The sequence below is a fragment of the Rattus norvegicus genome, chromosome 11 (assembly GCF_021556685.1).
Source record: "Rattus norvegicus strain SHRSP/BbbUtx chromosome 11, alternate assembly SHRSP_T2T, whole genome shotgun sequence".
Taxonomy (NCBI): domain Eukaryota; kingdom Metazoa; phylum Chordata; class Mammalia; order Rodentia; family Muridae; genus Rattus; species Rattus norvegicus.
In genome coordinates this window covers 48,938,522-48,957,672 of record NC_141544.1, presented here as the reverse complement: position 1 = coordinate 48,957,672, position 19,151 = coordinate 48,938,522, and the positions used below count along the sequence as shown (strand labels likewise).

At 42.7% G+C, this 19,151-nt stretch overlaps 1 protein-coding gene across 9 annotated transcripts in view; it reads left to right on the top strand.

Annotated features, from left to right (window-relative positions):
• The window catches only part of Brwd1 (bromodomain and WD repeat domain containing 1), a 92,080-nt gene that overhangs the window by 25,224 nt on the left and 47,705 nt on the right, over window positions 1–19,151 (top strand). For 7 of the 9 annotated variants that reach the window (XR_015632788.1, XR_015632787.1, XM_087576421.1 and 4 more), the window contains 9 exon segments: window positions 277–377; window positions 3,988–4,028; window positions 5,013–5,111; window positions 7,568–7,718; window positions 8,841–8,975; window positions 13,797–13,925; window positions 14,091–14,316; window positions 15,722–15,910; window positions 17,312–17,495. Coding sequence is in view for 7 of the 9 variants with exons in the window: in XM_087576421.1 (XP_087432547.1) it covers window positions 277–377; window positions 3,988–4,028; window positions 5,013–5,111; window positions 7,568–7,718; window positions 8,841–8,975; window positions 13,797–13,925; window positions 14,091–14,316; window positions 15,722–15,910; window positions 17,312–17,495 (1,255 nt within the window). In the remaining 2 variants the exon portion in view is untranslated. 9 annotated transcript variants of the gene reach the window in all.

The following is a 19,151-nucleotide window of genomic DNA, read 5'->3' as shown; positions in this document are numbered from 1 at the left end:
TGAAGCATCTGCTTTGTCCCTGGTCTTTAGGGCACCGATGCTCAGTGTGGTGCTGCCTGTCTTGCTCAGTAAGGCTGAGCTGAGAGAGATAGGGGTGTCCAGGTGGAACAGAACAGAGCGCAACTTTATGAACTTACCTGGGGCACTGAGGATGGATTCGTAGAGACAGCTCTGATTTCCAGGAAGAGGACTTTCTGCTCCATGTATAGAGGAAGTGTGTTTTGTTGGTATATTTGTTGCAAGCTGCATATTTAAACTTGGACATCTTTATTTCAGGCGGTATGTTTTTAGCCACAGGGAGTACTGACCATGTAATCAGGATGTACTTTCTGGGATTCGAAGCTCCTGAAAAAATCGCCGAACTTGAAAGCCACACTGTAAGCATTCATTCTTAAAATTCTGTAATTGATTGATAATTCTTTTACTTCTAAGCCCAATTTTACTAATCTAACTGGGTGGTTGTTGCTGAACAGATTATTTTATTTTAAGTAATGTTTTTCCCTTGGGTTTTCTGAGACAGGATCTAGTCTCCCTTTGTTGTACTTCATGGAGCTGTCAAACTCCTGCCTCAGCCTGTTGAGTGCTAGGATCGTAGCTGTATGCCTGCCACTCTTAGGATCTCTGCCTCTCTGCCCTGCTTGTTTTCCTTCTCTTTAAAAATGGTGTGTGTAGGTGTTGGGTGGGTGGTGGGTGGTGTGTGTGTGTAGGTGGGGAAGAATCTGTGGGGTGTGGGTGTGGGTGGGTCTGTGGGGTGTGTGGTGCACCTGTATGGGTGTGTGTGTGAGTGTGTGTGTGTGTGTGTGTGTGTGTGTGTGTGAGTGTGTGTGTGTGTGTGTGTGTGTGTGTGTGTGTGTGTGTGTGTGTGTGTGTGTAGGGGTCTGTGGGTCTGTAGGGTGGGTGGAGTGCAGTCCATTTGAGTGCAGGTGTCAGAGAAGGCCAGAGGGAGGGAGGGTATTATTAGATCCTCTGGAGCTGGAGTTGCAGGCAGCTGTGAACATGCTCCACGTGGGTGGGCTCTCTCAAAGAACAGTGTGTGCTGTTAACTGAGGGGCTGTTCTTAGCCCTACTCTCTCTACTCACCCAGCCTTTTGGCATCTTCTACCCCCCAGTCAAGGCCAGTTTATGCTGCTCAAATATTCTTAGATGTATGGCCTTCCACTGGAGCATGGCCAACCTACCAGGGTGTGCCTCGTGGAGAAAACTGACCTTCTTCCTGTCTGCTAACAGTTGCTGTCTGCTCCTCTGCTAGGGGTGGGGCTTTGTGGGGGACTCCTCTCTGTGATGGAGTTTGGTCTGACTGGACTAGACAGGTCTTGTGCATACTGTTATCTGCTGTATGCTCACGTGTGCAGTCATCTACAGAGTAGTTACATGCTGAAGTATGAAGTCATTGCATTTTTTTCTGCACAGTGCTGGGGATTGAACCCAGGGTGACACACATGCTGACTAATGCTTCACTACTCCCCTTCACCCCCAGTGATAGTCTGATCAGCTTTTACTGAATCACACTGCACAGCTAAAACACTAAAATGTAGAGAATTTGCATGTTTATAAATGCAAAGCTGGATAAATATATGGTGGTTTGTACCTGTAGTCCTGGCTCTTGGCGGGGTAGAGGCAATAGGATAAGGACTGCAGGGTCATGCTTAACTGCAAAGGGAGCAGCTGGAGGCTACCCTGTGCTATATGCATCTCAGCCTCAGAACAAGTAAGAATGACAGTGTTCAGGTACAAGATTTTTATTTATAGTGTACTCAGATTATATATAAAGTGACATTTTAATGGAGGGAGATGATTGACAGCTCAGATGGACATTGTAAATGTACGTTCCTTTAGCTTTAGTCTCCGGTCCCCAGACTTGTCTGTGACCCTGCCTGTCCTCACTTTGTAAAACAGCCTGGCCTGGAAACACTGCTCTTGCTTTAGCCCCATTCTTGGATATGACAATTGCAATGATTTATATTAAAGCAAATCTCTTATTCTAACCAAGTTCTTGTAGTCAGAATGCTGTTTTGTGAATGTCTAGTAAGCTGTCAGTATTTTAGAATATTTATCAAGGACTAGATTATCTTTAATGGGCAGTTTTCCTAGGGTGTATGGGTAAAGTGCTTATTGTCTGAGCATGGTGACCTGAGTTTGGATCCCGTACATCCCTGCTGGAGGATGAAGAGACACAGGCCATTCTTGGGGCAGGAGGGGGCTCCCTTGTGTAGTCAGATTTAATATGCTTAGAAAAACTTGACTCAAAAATTTAAGGTAGAGACGGGTAGGGAAGGCACCCAGTATTGCACAGGAATGGCTATGTATATACACATTCACACATGCTACACACACAGTAAGAAACATTTTTACCTTAAATTTTGACCTCTAAGTATGAGTTTTTATGAGTTACTTGTGTGGGTAGTGCTCTTTGAGGACTGAAGTCCCTGGAACTGGAGTTACCCACGTCGTTGTGAGACACCATGAGTGCTTTGGGAATCAGATACCAGTCCTAAGGTTTTATGGAAGACAGTTTGTATTAGGGAGTTTATTTAATAAATAATAATAGTAATAATAATAATATATATAAAATAAATATAAATATAAAATAAATATAAATAATAAAAATAATTGTTCAGGTCATGCTGAAGGAGAGCATGTTTTGTACATAAGATGCTGTATTCTTTCCATCTGTTTTGATCGGTCTGCGTGCGTTATCTTTGCTTGCCATCTTGTCATGGTGTAGTTTTAAACATGGCTATGGTTTTGTACATCTTTTTCTATAAGTGTGGTTCTCTTGAAAGGTACTCTTAGTAAAGATTTTCCATAGATGTGATTCACATAGATAGAATGATCAGCCAAGTCAATTTCTTGCTGTTAAACCAATGCATTTATTATTTTGGAGACAAGAGACTTGCCAAGGACCAACCTTGGCTTGGAGAGGGTTCTGGATGGCGAGAGTCCAAGCTGGTGGCCTGTGCTCTGCTGCTTTACAGACTGCCCTTTCTCTGCTCTGCTTTTTCTCTGATCTGCTTTCTCTGGAGATCTCTTAAGACAGCACTCTTTTTATTCTGCTCCAGACAGCTCTCCAAGCAGTTTTCTCTTGCTAGTCAAAAAAATTCTCTGGACAGCCCCTCTCCTGCAGATCATAGCCCAGTCTTTTCTTTAGGTTTTCTTTTGATTATCCTAAGAATCTGCATCCTGTGATCCCAGCCCCTTGATTCTTAGAAAGCAGCAAGCACATTTTCTTTCAACATCACAAAAGGATTCAGAGATCTGCCTGCCTCTCTCAAGCACAGAAGCTTAGGTAGCTGGTAGCTGGGTGGGGCCCTGTCCTATTCTACCACACCTGGACCTAGCCTTGCTGTGTCCCAGGCTGACCTTGAATTTAGTAATCTGCCTGCCTTCGTATCTTTCTGACAAGCTAAGCCTCTCAATTCATATTGCATCCCCATATTTTGCATAGTTGAGAAATTATATGTTTTTGAACTTGTGTTTTTAGAGTTCTTTCCATAGCCTTAAGGACTGTCCCAGTGTTTACCATTTTGCTAAGATACTAGCCACACATTCTCCTCCTGGACTCATGCTGTCTCCGAATATTTTGTCATGGAGTCATTAACGTTAACAGGGAGGGCGGTCCTTGGAGGAACATGAAAATTCGTATATTATTACACAGACAAGCTTTGTGCTTATGTCAGCCATCGATATTCACGGAGGCCCACGTCTGCTGGCCCTGTCCCCAGGGAAGAAACCATGTCATTTTGTTCCCCCCCAAGGCCATACAGGACTCAGCAGAGACTATAGCCTTGGCTGTCCTGGAACTCACTCTGAGTCCTGGCTTTGAACTCAAAGAGATCCACTTGTCTCTGTTTCCCAAGTGCTGGGATTAAAGGCATGTGCTACCTTACTGGCCTCCAAATGTACTTCTTTGAACACAAACTTGTTCAGTGAATTAATACATATATAATAACAGAGATGATAGTATTCATATTTGCTTTTTCCCTTTAGGATAAAGTTGATAGTATCCAGTTTTGTAACAATGGTGACCGGTAAGTGTTCACTTCATTTATGTATGTTTTTAGGCAAACAAAACACTACTTACGGCTACTATTAAATAGTTTTCTATTTTCATGTTGTTCTCTACAGTTGAATTTTTATTTGTGTATAATTACATGTCTTGGCACTTGAATGGACTGGACACCTTTCAGGCTTGTGCTGCTTGGTCCTGGGGCTTGGACCTCTCTTGTGCATGGTAGGCAGGTGTTCTGCCATTGAGCACTAAAGCCTCCGTGCGTTTCTGACGTTGAATCTCAGTAATTTTGAAACCATCATGCCTTACTGTGAATTACATTGCTTTGACCTTGGGCATTGCAGTGCTCATCAGCAGACAGTAATTGATGACACATGCTGTGTGAGATCTTAGAGCTGTGTACCTGCTGCTTCTGTAATCAGGAGTACCTCCTAACCAGAGGCTGATTTCCTGAAAAAAGGAAGTCAAGAAAGACATTTTTCTGCTGAGTATGTTAAGGAAAATCTTAAAGCATTTTGGAGCAAGCATTTGGTAATCTATATTACAGCTACCTTTTGGCCTGTAGGATATGGCTGTTTTTTTTTTTTTTTTTTCTCATAGTGCAGTTTTAAACCTTGATTTTCATAATTTATATTTCAGTATCTTTTGAGCTAGAATTTAAAATGGACACGCTTAAGATGGAGTTTGTGCTACTGCTAATCTTCTTACATCTTTTAAGTCCCCATCCGCCCCTTAGGGACATTTTCTCCTCTTGTATTACATTGTTTTCCTAAAGTTCATTGTGATTGTGAAACAACTGAGTTTGTAGTGTTGTTTTGTAGGGCCAGGCAAACAGTAGTAAGTCAGGGTTTCCTCCCATGTAGCCTTGTTCTGAATAACCTGACCTTTGAGTAACAACTGTAGATGTCCATCAGGATAGGTTCTTTAAAGTTTGTATTTCACCTGATGTTAGCTGTAGCACTTGGTAGCTAGCATGTGAGTAGACTTTTCTGAACATTTCCAGGTTCCTCAGTGGTAGCCGAGATGGAACAGCACGGATCTGGAGGTTCGAGCAGTTGGAATGGAAAAGCATTTTACTGGACATGGCTGCCAGGATCTCAGGGTAAGTCATTGAACTGTTTCTTATACATAGGTGAGTCTTTGGTGTGTTACTCAAACATACATTGTTAATTTTGATGGCAGAGTTTAATATGCCTCCTATATATGATGAATAACTATTATCTAAGTGTATTAACTTGTGTGTTTAAATACTTCAGTCTTATAACTGAATTGATGAAGGAAAGTGCACCTGTATATTTATTTCTTTGACCAAATTTACCAGAAAATAGAGTAAGGTAGAAAGGACTTAAATTGGCTCACAGTTTGAGGGGCTCAGTCCATTATGGAAGGAGGATGTGGCAGAGCAGAGCAAGCAGAAAACAGAGGACAAGGGACCAGCCTAGGATAGGATGTAGGCCCTGTGACCTGCACCCTGTGACCGGCTGCTTCCTGCTAGGCCTGCCTGCCACCCTTCCATGAACCCATCTGTTCTGCAATTAACCTATTGTGATTAGGCGGGAGTCCTCATGGTCTCCTTGTCTATAAGTCACAGGCACATCAGAATTAGCCCTCACTTTGTAGTTTTACTCTTACATTGTTGTCAGGATTTGCATCTAAAATCTCCAGTGTAGAGGGGGTAAAACCCCAACCAAATTAAGTATTTCCAGTGCTTCAAGTTTACATTTCTAAGGACAGGATTTTAAAAAGAATTTATGGGGCTGGGGATTTAGCTCAGTGGTAGAGCTAGCGAGCGCAAGGCCCTGGGTTCGGTCCTCAGCTCCCCCCCCCCCAAAAAAAAAAAAAGTATTTTTGTGTGTGGGGTTGGAGGGGTAGAGGGGTGTGCTTCTGCATATGCATTTCTGGGAGACCATTGAACTCCTGGACCTGGAGTGGAGTGAATGGCCCACTGTGAGTGCTTGGAACAGACCTCAGGTGACCCCCTCCTCTGTAAGAGAAGTCTGCATGTACTCTGTTGAGCTGTCTCTTCAGCCACACCCTTCCTCTTTTTTTCCTTTGTTTTTTGAGGTGTCTGGCTAAGGCTGGCGCTGAACTGCTCATCCTCTTATCTCTACTTCCTGGGCACTGGGATTACAGGACCATTATGTTTACCTCGGGTGCTGGGTAGAGTGTATATTTCTGGGTAGCTTTCTTTCTATTGCTGGATAAAATACCTGTATAACTAATTCCATTGTGGGGAAAATGTGGCAGGAACTCTACCCAGCTATTCACATCCATTGTCAAGAGCAGGGAAGATGAAGGAATGCATGGCTGCATGTAGCTCAACCTCAGAATCTTCTCTGAGCTAACGTCTTGCCTAGGGAATGGTGCTATCCACGGTGGGCAGATGATCCTGCCTTAAGATAGTACAGACAATCCTTACTGCTCTCATGTTCGCCTGATCCAAACAGTCCCTCAGTGAGACTCTTGCAAGTGATTGTAGATTTTGTCAAGGAGACAGATCTGCTGCTACTGCTGCCTGCCTGTATAGCCCTCTGGATATACAAAAGTATATCCAGACAAGAGTAGATGCTTTCTTGGAGATTGGATAGCATAATATGCAAATATAGTTTTATTTATAAACTAATAATAATTAAATATATATAAACTATATTTAAAAACTAAATTTTTAAGAAATTTGGACTTGGAAACTACGTGGTAAAATTGTGGCTTAGGAAGTGGCTTTGATGCTGGATGTGTTAGCACACACCTTTAATCCTAGCACCAAGGAAGTGGGTGGAACTTCGTTAAGTTTGTGGCCAGTCTGGTCTACATAGCATGTTCCAGAGCATCCAAATAAATAGAGAAGACCCTGCTGCGCCCCAACCCCCAAACCAAACCAAACCAAACCAAACCAAAGAACCAGATCACTTTGAAAGGCCTCTGTTATTTGTTCCTCTGTCTGCGTAATTTTGTTGATGTTGTTCTCATGTAGGTACCTGTTGTAAAGCACTTATCATTAGTCTCCTTGTGCCACTGTGATAAAATACCCAACAGAACCAACCAAAGTGAGCGAGGCTTTATTTGGTTCACAGGTTAGATTATAGTCTGAGATGGCAAAGTCTTGAAGGAGGAAGTCCATTACTCATTGTGAGACCAGAGAGTGATGGCTCAACTCACCTTTTACATGGTTACCAGTTTAAGATTCTTTGCCCTGTTGTCTCTGGAGAAGCAGGTTCCATAACCTGTTTCAAAGAAATTTGTTACAGGATGATAAACAGACAGATGAATTCATCCCTGCTCTGTTTCCCCTTTCTTTCTGGTCTCATGTAGGACAGACTGACCTTTGAGCTCATGTAGTTGAGGATGACCTAGAAGAGTCTCCTTTCTACACATCTACCTGCTGGAATTAGAGGCTTTTCACCACTGTGATCAAACCCAGTCCTTGAGTGTGAGAAGCACTTGGTCAGCTGAGCTTCGTCTGGTCTTAGCTTCTCTTTGTATTGATGTATTATATTGATGAGGAACTATGTACTGTGTATCCGTTTGCTCAGCGAGTTTACAGTGTCTTTGCTTTGTTAGAGACACATCAGCGGAAGAAGAGAGGTTTATGAAACCCAAAGTTACAATGATAGCTTGGAATCAGGACGACAGCACCGTGGTCACAGCTGTGAACGATCATGTCCTCAAGGTGTGGAGTTCTTACACTGGGCAGCTGCTTCATAACTTACTGGTGGGTACTTTAACATGATAATTCAGACATTTAGACGTTGGTGTTCTGTCTGCATGTATGTTTGCGTACTATGTATGTGTGCCTTGTATGTGCCTCATGCTCACAAAGGTCAGAAGAGGGCACCAGATCACTCTGGAACTAGAGTTAGACAGTTGTGAGCTGCTGTGTGGGTTCTGGGGATCAAATCTGGATTGAGAACAAGTGCTCTCAACCACGGAGTCATCTCTTCTTTAGCCTCAGAATTTCTTTTTCTAAGGATTTATTTATTTAATGCATGTGAATACACTGTCGCTGTCTTCAGACACACCAGAAGAGGGCATCAGATCCCATTACAGATGGTTGTGAGCCACCACGTGGGTGCTGGGATTTGAACTCAGGACCTCTGGAGGAGCAGGCAGTGTTGAGCCATCTTTCTAGCCCTTAGTCCCAGAAAATTTAATTTATTTAAGTTAATTAAATATTTTTTTTTGGAGGGGATGTGGGGGTCTGTGTAGCACTAGCTGTCTTGGAACTTGTAGACCAGACTGGCTGTGAACTCAGAAGATCGACCTGTCTCTGCCTGCTGTGTGCATGTGGTACCATTTCTGGCTTAGAAGTTTAAAGCATTTTTGAAACAGTAAGTCCTGGCTTGGCTTTAACTTGGTGTGCATCTCAGGAGGACCTTAAACTTATATTTTGGTTTTTGAGACAGGATCTCTCTCTATACCTTGGTTGTCTTGGTGCTCAAATTCAACAGGGTTGGTTGGTGGTCCTGAACCTTTTTTAAAAAATATGTATTGCTTTATTATTATTTTCAGTTGTGTGTAGCTGTGCAGAGGTTCTGCCTGGTGCTAGAGTTAGGGAGCGGACAGTGGTCCTGGGACTTGAACTCTGGGGGAGCAGCTCACGCGCTGAGCCATTGCCCTAGCACCAGAGTTCTTACTCTTTTCTTTCAAACTGTAACAGATGTTAGGAATATAATGAATAAACTGTTTTATTTGAGTGAGTCAGATGACTGGGAAATTTTATATACATGTGTAAATCACTGTTGTGCTGTTAAACCCTTATGTACAATGACTTTAAAAAAATTTCCGACATATAACTTGCAGACTGTCCTTAATATTATGACTTTGTTGAATAAAGGGACATGCTGATGAAGTGTTTGTTTTGGAGACACATCCCTTTGATTCCAGAATTATGTTATCTGCAGGACACGATGGCAGCATATTTATATGGGATATTACAAAAGGCATCAAGATGAAGCATTACTTTAACATGGTAAGTGAGTGAGCTTTCACTCGTGCTTTTGTGCATGATGAGAGTGACCAGAAGTTAGCTGACATGGCGACCGTTGTACAGGGAGGGTGATTGAAGCTCAGTGAGTGACTGCAAGCACATGCACATGGCAGTCTTTATGTGCGGTAGATGCGCAGAAGTTACCTAGAGAGCTCTTTGTTTCTGTATTTCAGTGTGTTAGTTTTTTATTTTTTAAAGTTTATGTTGTGTGTAGATGATTTGCTTGTGTAGGGTGCGTCTGTAATGCCCACAGAGTCTAGAAAACAGCAGGAACAGATTTTTGGAACTGGGATTTAGATGGTTGTCCACTGGGATTGGAGTTTCAGATGGTTGTGTGCCACCCTGTGGGTGCTGCTGGGAATTGAACAGTGGGCACCTAGAAGAGGAGCCTGGGCTCTTAACCTCTCTGCCATCTCCAGCCCTGTCAGTCTAGAACCCTGTGTAAAATGAGTCCGTTATTAGATACCAGGACCAATGAGGATCCTACTGTAGGATTTATGACACATCCATGGTAGGAGCGAAAGAAGGGGTGCAATCCAGGTCACTTAGATGAGTTGTTCCAATACCTTTCAGAGCCATAACTATGACCACACGTCATTCCCTGACTAGCATGTCACCTACTTAACGCATTCAAAGTTCATACTCCAAGTTGGGAACAAAGCTCTTTATTCTGTTGTGAGTTTAGCTACCTGTTCGTTTATGCCTCTCTCCTTCTCACTCCTGAGCGAATCTCCCATGCCTTTCAGTGTTTGCCAGAATCCTCTTTCTTCTGCCAACCAGTGTCCCGCCTCCTATTTTTCTGCCTCAGCTCGTTGGCCACTAACTTTTTTATTGACAAGTGGTGCTTAGAATCTCTCTACATGGATTTATTTTATTTTATTTTACTGTTTGCAAAAAAGTAAGTGACAGTTTTCTCATACATTGTCTTAGGCACCTGATACATACTAGTGTCACTTGGTGTACATAAAATAATTTGAAATATTTGGTTAAAATGGAACTTACCAGGTTTATCCAATATAAAATATTTTTCGTTCTTGAGTTATTACACTAGTGTGTTTATTTTGTTCCCACAGATGCCCCTTCCTCATCTCCCTGCCTCTCCCTGTATTACATAGGGTCACGCGTGTGTCATGGCTGGCTCCTCCTTCATTTGTTGTCCATGTCTGTAGAGTCTGGTGGTTTTTATTTTTCATTCTCTTGATACCTTCCCATAGTTACTTGTAAATGTGAATTCAGATTATCAGGGATGAAAATAACTTACTTAATTTTCTCTTCTTGGAGCCTTAGGCTTTTAAACTGTGTTCCATCATATTGCTTTGAATCTTTGTATATTATTGATAGTGAAGTCAAGAGATTCTGTGTGTGTGCACATTTGAATGCATGTATAGACTAGAAGACAATCTCAGGAGTGTTCCTCAGAGCACTGGCCATCTTCTCTCTATGAGACCAGGTGTTTTGCTGGTCTAGAGCTCACAAAGTAGGCTAGTCTGTCCTGTTGTATGTGTTGGATATGTTGGTTGTTTTTGGAGACAGGGTCTCCCTATGTAGTCTTGCCTGTCCTGTAACACTATAGGTCAGGAAGGCCTTCAACTCACAGAGACTCACCTGCCTCTGCCTCTTCAGTGCTGGGATTATAACCCTCCACCATCATTCCTGGCCCTCTGAATAGTTGAATATTTTTTTTTTATAGTTCAATACCTTAATTTGGAATAATTTATTCATTAGCATTAAATGCAGCTAAAACTTTCAGATAGCTCAGTTAAACCACAGTGTTTAGGCATCTCTGGAAACTGTATTCTAGTTATTAGGAAAAACACCTAAACCGTGGACAATTTCTGTGTGGTCTTAAGTCACAGGGATACCCATCTCTTCAGTAATGTACGAAACAGGCCAGGCGCACCCCTTTTAATGCTGGCACTTAGGAGGGAGAGTCAGGCAGATCTGGGTTGAGTTCCTGGCCAGCTCGATCACACCATAAGTTCCAGGACGCCTAGACCTACACAGTAAGGGTGGGTGGAGCTGGAGAGGTGGCTCAGTTCATACTCTTCTTGACGTAAACCTAGGTTGACTGCCCTCTACCTGGCCGCCTCTGGGGTGCTGTACTCATGTGTACAGCCACCTCCTCTCATACACATAAAATTGCAAACACTAAAAAATAAATCTTTAAAACTCAGTAAGGACTTTTAACATGTGAGCCAGGCATAGTAGCTTACACCTGTAATAAGATTTACAATGCAAAAACATTTGGGGGAGCTGAGACAGGACTGTGAGGTCAGCCTGACTTTAATAGTGCACTTCATCTAAGCCTGGACTGGGCTATGAGACCCTGTCTCAGAACAAACAAGGCTTATATTTGAAGTTACCATACAAGAAAACCACAGCAATGCAATGTTTAGGTAGACTATAGTGACTTAGTAAGAATAAGAACATTGCTGTTGGAAACAGGGTCTCCTGTAGCCTTGGCTGATATGGAACTAGCTATGTGGGCCTGGTTGGCCTGAAATCCATGAGATCCTCTGCATAATTGACTATGCCTGACAAGGCCTCTCGGCCTCTCGCATTGCCCACCTGAGGGGCTGCAGATGTCTTTGGTTTTATATGCCTTCATGTTGGTCATGGGGGTTTGGATACCCATGGATAGGTCAGAGACACTGTCAGTTTGCCTGGAGCTGGAGTTAATAGGCAGTTGTGAGTAGCTGGATGTAGGGGTTGGTGCCTGAACTTGACTTCTCTGAAGAGCGGGGCTCTGAGAAACTGACTTAGTGCTGTGGAAGAGCAGCATATGCTCTTAAACAGTGCTCCATTTCCCCAGGCAGCCTCAAGGCCTTTGGGTTTTGATTTTCTACTACTGAACACTATGAGCTGTTCCTTAGTGACAGAACAGATTTCCTAAATACATAATATACCTGAGGCTTGGGGAGGACACCAAATTACCAAGTTCTGTAGAGGAACTGCAGCTTGTATCTCACCAGGATTCAGTATAGGATAGGATATATGCAACTCAGGAGAACTCAGGTTTGCTTTGCTTTGATTAGGCTGGTTTTCTCATTTCGGAAAACCTCTTGCCTGGGAATACTTACGGTGTAGTGTGGCCAGTGTGTGTGATAGGACCCTGCCATTCTGAGACACTCTGCCCTCATCCACGTCCCTCTCTTGATCGATGATCAGAGTTCTCAGCCAGGGATAGACACAAGAGGCAGATTGTGCCAGGTGGTTACTAGAAGGAAAGCTTATGGGGCTGTATTGCATTCCCATGTTTTAACAGTGGGTGTTGGAAGGTTGTCAGGCCATAAACATATGTTTATGTTTTGTGTATGTACATGAGCATGCTTTTGACTGTGTCCACATGGAGGTCAGAGAACATGGAGGTCAGGGCTTCTCTTCTACTGTGTGGTTCCAGGCATAAAACTCAGGTTGTCAGCTTTGGTAAATGGTGTCTTTACCGGCTGAGTGGTCTTACCATCCCTTTAATGATCTTATTTCGTGTCTGCTAGCCTGTACTAATTAACATGCAGCATAGCAGAAGGAATGTCACCTTTTCTGCTCACCTGGTCATGGATATACAGTTGTGCCGATAATTGGGGGGGCCACACTACCCTCCCCTACCTCCATTCCCCCCAGGGTTTTCTCTGTTTAACCCTTGCTGTCCTGAAAGTCACTTTGTAGACCAGGTTGCTCTCAACTCAGATCTGCCTGCCTCTTTGTCCCAGAGTGCTGGGATTAAAGGCGTGTGCCACCATATCTGACTGCCTCCTCCCTCTTTCTGTTTTTAAACCCTCAACACTGAGCATACATACTTGTCTTAAAGTTTTGTTACTGGAGAACTAGATCTAGAAAGCTACTGCATTGTGCTATGCTGGTCCATTCCCCAATTAAGTGTAACTTGGAGATGCTAAATTATGTATTTCACGGGTGAAATAGGAGAGAGTTTGAAAGAATTCTCATTCTTGACACACATAGAGCTATTAGTGTCAGTCTTGTTCATTAGAACTTGGTTTAATTTCCATTTTCAGATACTAAATTTTGCTTCTCTAATTATTTACCAATATATAAGAGGCTATTGGCCTCTTACCTATTAAGACAATTTAAAAAAAGTAAATACCATTCACCCGTGAAATGAAGGACACCTTTATTTTTGTGTTTTGTGTGTTCATTTGATCATTTTGAGAGTGAATGATTAGATCTTTGAGGATTCTCCTACTTTAATTGGTCTAATTTTTTATTTAGAGGCCTGTGCTCAATTTGACAGAGTGCTTTCCTGGCATGTGCAGAGCCCTGGATGCAAACCTTAACTCTTCGTAAATAAAAAGTTCAAAAAGAATAAAACATGGACATCTCCTAGACAGTTACTTTGTCCATTTTAAAGATATCTCTATAGCACCGTTTTCTTGCTCAATAAGTAATGGCTCAGGGTTAAGAACTTGATGCTCTAGCCTTAGGTGTGGGTCCCAGCTCACAGCATCAGTTAATTCTTAGAGATTTGGTGTCTTCTAACCTCTGACAAGTCAGGCATTAACACGGAGCACTTACTCACATGTAAGTAAGTGATCTAGACTAGTTTATAGTGTTTGCATAGTGGCTGAACAGCTAGAGAGACCTGCACAGGAACTGAGTTTGCTGTTTACCAGTATGGAGGCTGTGCTGACAGCTGCCTGCACCTCTAGCTCTAGGTGGTCTCGTGTCCTTTTAGCTTATGGGCTCCTGTGAACAAGTGGCATTCACTTAAGCTGGCAGTCATACACATGGAGCTAACACAAGCTACTTATTAATGCGCCTAATGTTCTTTCCCCCTGGCTTCCCTAGATCGAAGGACAAGGACACGGAGCTGTGTTTGACTGTAAGTTTTCACAGGACGGACAGCATTTTGCCTGTACAGATTCTCATGGGCATCTTCTGATATTTGGTTTTGGATGCAGCAAGCCATATGAAAAGGTCATTTTAATACTTTCTTGTAGTGTATAAAATGAATAGTTGGGAGAGGAAGTTTGGAAATAGTTATTTAATTTCCTGGCATTTCTAATTTTTAAGTACCTTTAATATTGTTGTCTTTAACAACTACAGATCTCAAACTGTCATTTTTGATCTGTACTTTTACAGATTCCTGATCAGATGTTTTTCCATACTGACTATCGACCACTGATAAGAGATTCCAATAACTATGTCCTAGATGAGCAGACACAACAGGCACCTCATCTTATGCCTCCACCATTCTTGGTAGATGTGGATGGAAACCCTCATCCAACCAAGTTCCAGAGATTAGTACCAGGTCGAGAAAACTCAGCGGATGAACATTTGGTTCCACAGCTAGGCTATGTGGCCACAAGTAAGTGCAAATTCCCTTTTTTCTGCGTGCGTCTGTGTGTCTGTCTGTCTTTTGGATTCTGCCATGTATTTCTGGTTTTTCTGTAATTCCCTGTGCAGAGTAGGCTGGCCTTGAAATTGGAGCTCTGTAGCAGAAGTGAGGTCATGGGTGTGTATTCACTCTACCTAGTGATTAGTGAGGGCTGGAGCCGTGATTTGGTGTGGTTCAGTGGTTAAAGGTACTCACTGGCTATGAAGCCTGATAAAGCTGGATGGGAAGAGAACCAGCAGTTATCCTTATTTCTGTGTGTACTCTGTGGTGTATGTGCTGTGCTCCAGAGAGCTGATACCTCTGGCCTCTGTAGGCATCTGCTTGCTAGTGTGCATAAATAAATGTAAAGAGTAACACAAGCCGTTCTGATGCTTTTAGGTCACCAAACATTAGTATTTTGCAGGATATCTTTTAAAGATGTATTTATGTATTTGTATTAATGTGTGACCATTACATTTCAGCATCATTACTATTAGTTTTCAGGATTTATCTATTTATGTGTATGTTATATGACTTAGTTTGGGATTGTCCTATTCCTCAAATTATTAGTCTTTTCTGTTCTTTGTGACTTCTGTCTTTTGTTGTTTGTGGGATGTTTTTGTTTGTTTTTTGTTGTTGTTTTTGTTTTTTGTCTCAGATGCACCTGCCTCTGCCTCCCGAGTGCTGGGATTAAAGGTGTGAGCTGCTAATCCCTGTATAAAGTATAGTGACTTCAAGAGTCCAGTGATTGTGTGCTTGATGTAAGCCTAGTACTGCTTATGCTGTAATACCCAAAGCTCTGCATGCCATAGCGATTCGAGCATTTGTTTGGCCTTCAGAAGACCCTAGGTTTGATACTAGCACTCAAAAGAGACACCCAGGTTTCCACTGCCTAAGGCATCTACCTCTCAGGACCTCTGGGCAAGTGGAGACTGGTTGGTTGTCTTTTGCTGGACAACAAAAGCCATATTCTTTTTCCTTGAGCTGGAAGAAAGGTCCCTGCTTCTATTCCGTGGGCCACCCAGATGGTAGGCTGTTCCCAGACACAAGGTCTGGATAGCAGCTTTCAGTGTAGCACCAATGCACAAATGAAGGGCCACAGTGTGTAGCAGAGTTAGAGGACTCCACAGGTAGCTTAAGGGTTTTTTGTGACTTAGTACTGCAGTCTCTTTGCGGATCAGTCAGTCCCCTGTTTGTGCCGTATCTTCCTAGTAGGGTAGTTTTTGAAAACTACTTGGAATAGTGCTTTGTTTGTGTTTCCCTTTGCTCGGGGTGCCTGAGCCTTGTCCATGCTGGGCAGGGATTCCACCACTGAGCTTCAGGCCCACCTGTTGGTGTGTCTAGTGTCTGCTGCTCTCTGGGTATCATGATGACAGATGAGTGTGTGGCTTTGTAGGTGATGGAGAGGTGATTGAACAGGTCATAAGCCTGCACACAAATGACAGTGGAGATGCAAGCCCAGAGTCCAGCGTCCTTGATGGCATGATTCGGCAGCTGCAGCAGCAGCAAGACCTGAGACTGGGAGTGGACCAGGATGTGACTGCAAATGGACTTCCCAATGAGGAAGGAACACCCCGAAGAGGGAGTGAGTACAAGTAAAGTCCTGTATTTCACATGAGAGTAATAAAATAGAGGTGTGGCTTCATTGCCAGGCACATGCACCTCACAACCCAAGCACAGCTGTGCAGTGTTCTGAAAATTGCTTTGTTACTCAAAAAACGGACTGATAAATGCATGGAAGGTTTTGAAGCACTCTGAAAGGCTGTCAGCTGTCTTAGCTGTAGGTTTTCAGAGTATATTAAAAAGAGTAGACAGCATTATTTTTAAAGGAAAATTACTTTTAGCTTTCTCTTGCTTTGACATTCATATCCTCTGTGCAGTGTAGTTGAGTAGGAGACTTTTCTTACTAAGTCAGCGTTTGAGGGTGAGCTAGGCCATACTCCTTTATCTTGTGTGCTTAGAGACTCCAGAGCACTCAGTTACTGCTGCACAATGGTACCGTGATGGAGTGTCTGAGGGTTTCATTTCTGGGAAGAGATACCACGATCACCACGACTTTATAAAGAAAAGCATTTAATGGAGTCTAACATTCAGTTTCAGAGGTCTAGTCCATTATCGACATGGCAGGAAACAACGGCCTATGTGCACATGTGTGTGACTACCCATTTAGGTCAAAAGAGGGCTATAGTCACGGTAGTTGTGAGCTGGGATCTGATCTGGGTCATTTACAAGAGCAGCAAGTGCTTTTAATGGCTGAGCCATCTCTCCAGCCCATATAATTTCTATTTGTGTGTGCGTGCGTGTGTTCGCCCGCCCGCCTGTCTGTTTTGAGTGTCTGCCATTTGTGTCCAAGTACTTGAGGGGCCCGAAGAGGGTGCTGAGAGTTCGGTAGCCTTAATGGAGTTTGTTCCACTTGATGGAGGTACTGGGAACTGAACTCAGGTCCTTTGTACCAACAGGAAATGCTCTTTAACTTCTGAGCCATCTCCAGCCCTTTGTGGTAATTAAAATTTTTTTATTGTCTGTGTGAGAGTGTGTACGTGTTTGTGTTGTATAGCGTATGTGTGTGCACAGAAACTAGGATCCCATGAAACCAGAGTTCAGGTGGTTTGCTAGTTGCCTGTTTGGTAGCCTAGACCATAACATTGATCTTGTTATATAGCTGTTCCAATTTAGGTGGGCTTCTGTCCTTAACAAAGGTTTTCCCAAATGGCAACTGTTTTGAAATAAAGATGCGATGGGATACATTTGTTTATTTTATAATTTCAGAATGTGTAGAAAAAGTTCAAGTGGAAGTTTATCAATTATTGATAAGAGTCCTACATTGTGGCTTTAGTTGTGTTAAAATTTCCTTCTTACAAGCTATTTTTAGTATGACCCCTTTCTGGTTTGGAGTGTGTCCTAGTAGGAATGCGCTGTTGCTGTATGTTAAATGAACGTAATAATTTGAAATGTTATTAAACTAGTAACTGATAATTTTCCCTAGGTTTTAGAAGACTGAGTTTAGACATTCAGTCTCCTCCAAACATCGGTCTTCGTCGGAGCGGGCAGGTTGAGGGTGTTCGTCAGATGCATCAGAATGCTCCCCGGAGTCAGATCGCTACAGAGCGTGACCTCCAGGCCTGGAAGCGGAGAGTAGTGGTTCCAGAGGCACCACCAGGCGTTTTCAGGTCTGTGAAGGATCCATTGTGAACTGTTAGGAGGATGCTTTAACGGGGTGTCTACAAACATGGTTGGTCTCATTTGTTGTAGGAATAAACTGTAGGTATATTTCAGGAGTGGACGAATGTTTTAACTGGGGAGAGGTTTCAGACTCAATCGCTAGCATTGGTACCTGCAGTGAACTTTGTCAGTCATTGCCTGCTCTGTCTCATATGTGAAGACTCCTTCCTTCAGGGTCATTTGGAAATTCCCAGACGATGATGCCTTATTTAAGTAATTTAGCATGTGTTCCCTACACTTCTCTTCTTTTTTTAAAGGAAATTATTTGTTTTATGTATATGAGTACACTGTAGCTGTCTTTTCAGACACACCAGAAGAGGGCACCAGATCCCATTACAGATGGTTGTGAGCCACCATGTGATTGCTGGGATTTGAACTCAGGACTTCTGGAAGAGCAGTCAATGCTCTTAACCACTGAGCCATCTCTCCAGCCCAAGAATTATTTTCTTTATCACATCTTTTAAAATAAAAAATTCTTGGGACTGGGTAGGTGGGTGGGGAGCACTCTCATAGAAGCAGGGAAGGGGCGAGGGATGGGATAAGGGGTTTCTGGAGGAGAAACTAGGAAAGGAGATAACATTTGAAATCTAAATAAATAAAATAGCCAATAAAAATATTATTTGCTAAATAAACAAACAGTTGTTCCATGTAACCAAAGATGTAGTCAGTGCTGAAATTGGCAGATAGCTCAGATGCACCGTTTTGATGTTTTGCAAGGCTGCTGTAAATTGTCATAGGGAGCATACAGCATCTAGTGTGGTTTGTTACTACGATGTTTGTGGCTAGTTATGGCTACATGGCAATGCGGGGTGCTCTTTACTCTTTATGGGTAGGTCTGAAAGAGAGGTTTACCCTTAATATTCTTGATCATTTAGGGACCTAGATTTGTAAAAAACTGGACAAATCTCAATTTTTTTTCTTTAGCTTTAAAATAATTTATTCTCTTTCTTACATCAGCTTTGTTTTGAGATTTTTTAAAAAAATAATACAAAACTTGGGATGGTGAGATTGCTCATTGATTAAGAATACTGGCTGCTCTTCCAAAGGACTTGTGTTAGATTCTCAACACCCCCATGGTGGCCCACACCCACCTGTAACTCTAGTTCTCAGGCATTAGATGTGCTGTTCATGCATAAGCATAGGCAAACACTCCTATCAATAGAAAGAAGAAAGCGCCCCCAGCAAAAACTGTAGGCTTTCCCCGAGATAGGTAAACCAGGCAGGCCTCAAACAACCTGCCACTGCCTCCCAAATGCTGCAGTTAAAAGGCATGTGTCGCCATTACCCAGTCTGTCTGTTTATTTATTTTTTTTAATGTTGCTTAGTTTTTGTTCTTTGAACAGTCTTACATATCATGGCTAAGATACCAGCCTTTTCTACATCGAGATTTTATGTCAAGTCAGGTGTTTCTAGGAGTCTTTTCCACAATGAATACAAAGGCTGTTCTTATGGTGACATGGTCCTAAGTTTGAAATTCACCCTATTCTAATCATTCCTGGACAGTGTTAATGACTGATGTAGAGACAGAAATGAATAGCACTGCTATTTTTGTTGAAATGAGAGGTCTAAAACATGGAGTTGAATTCTTTGCATAAGGAAAATGC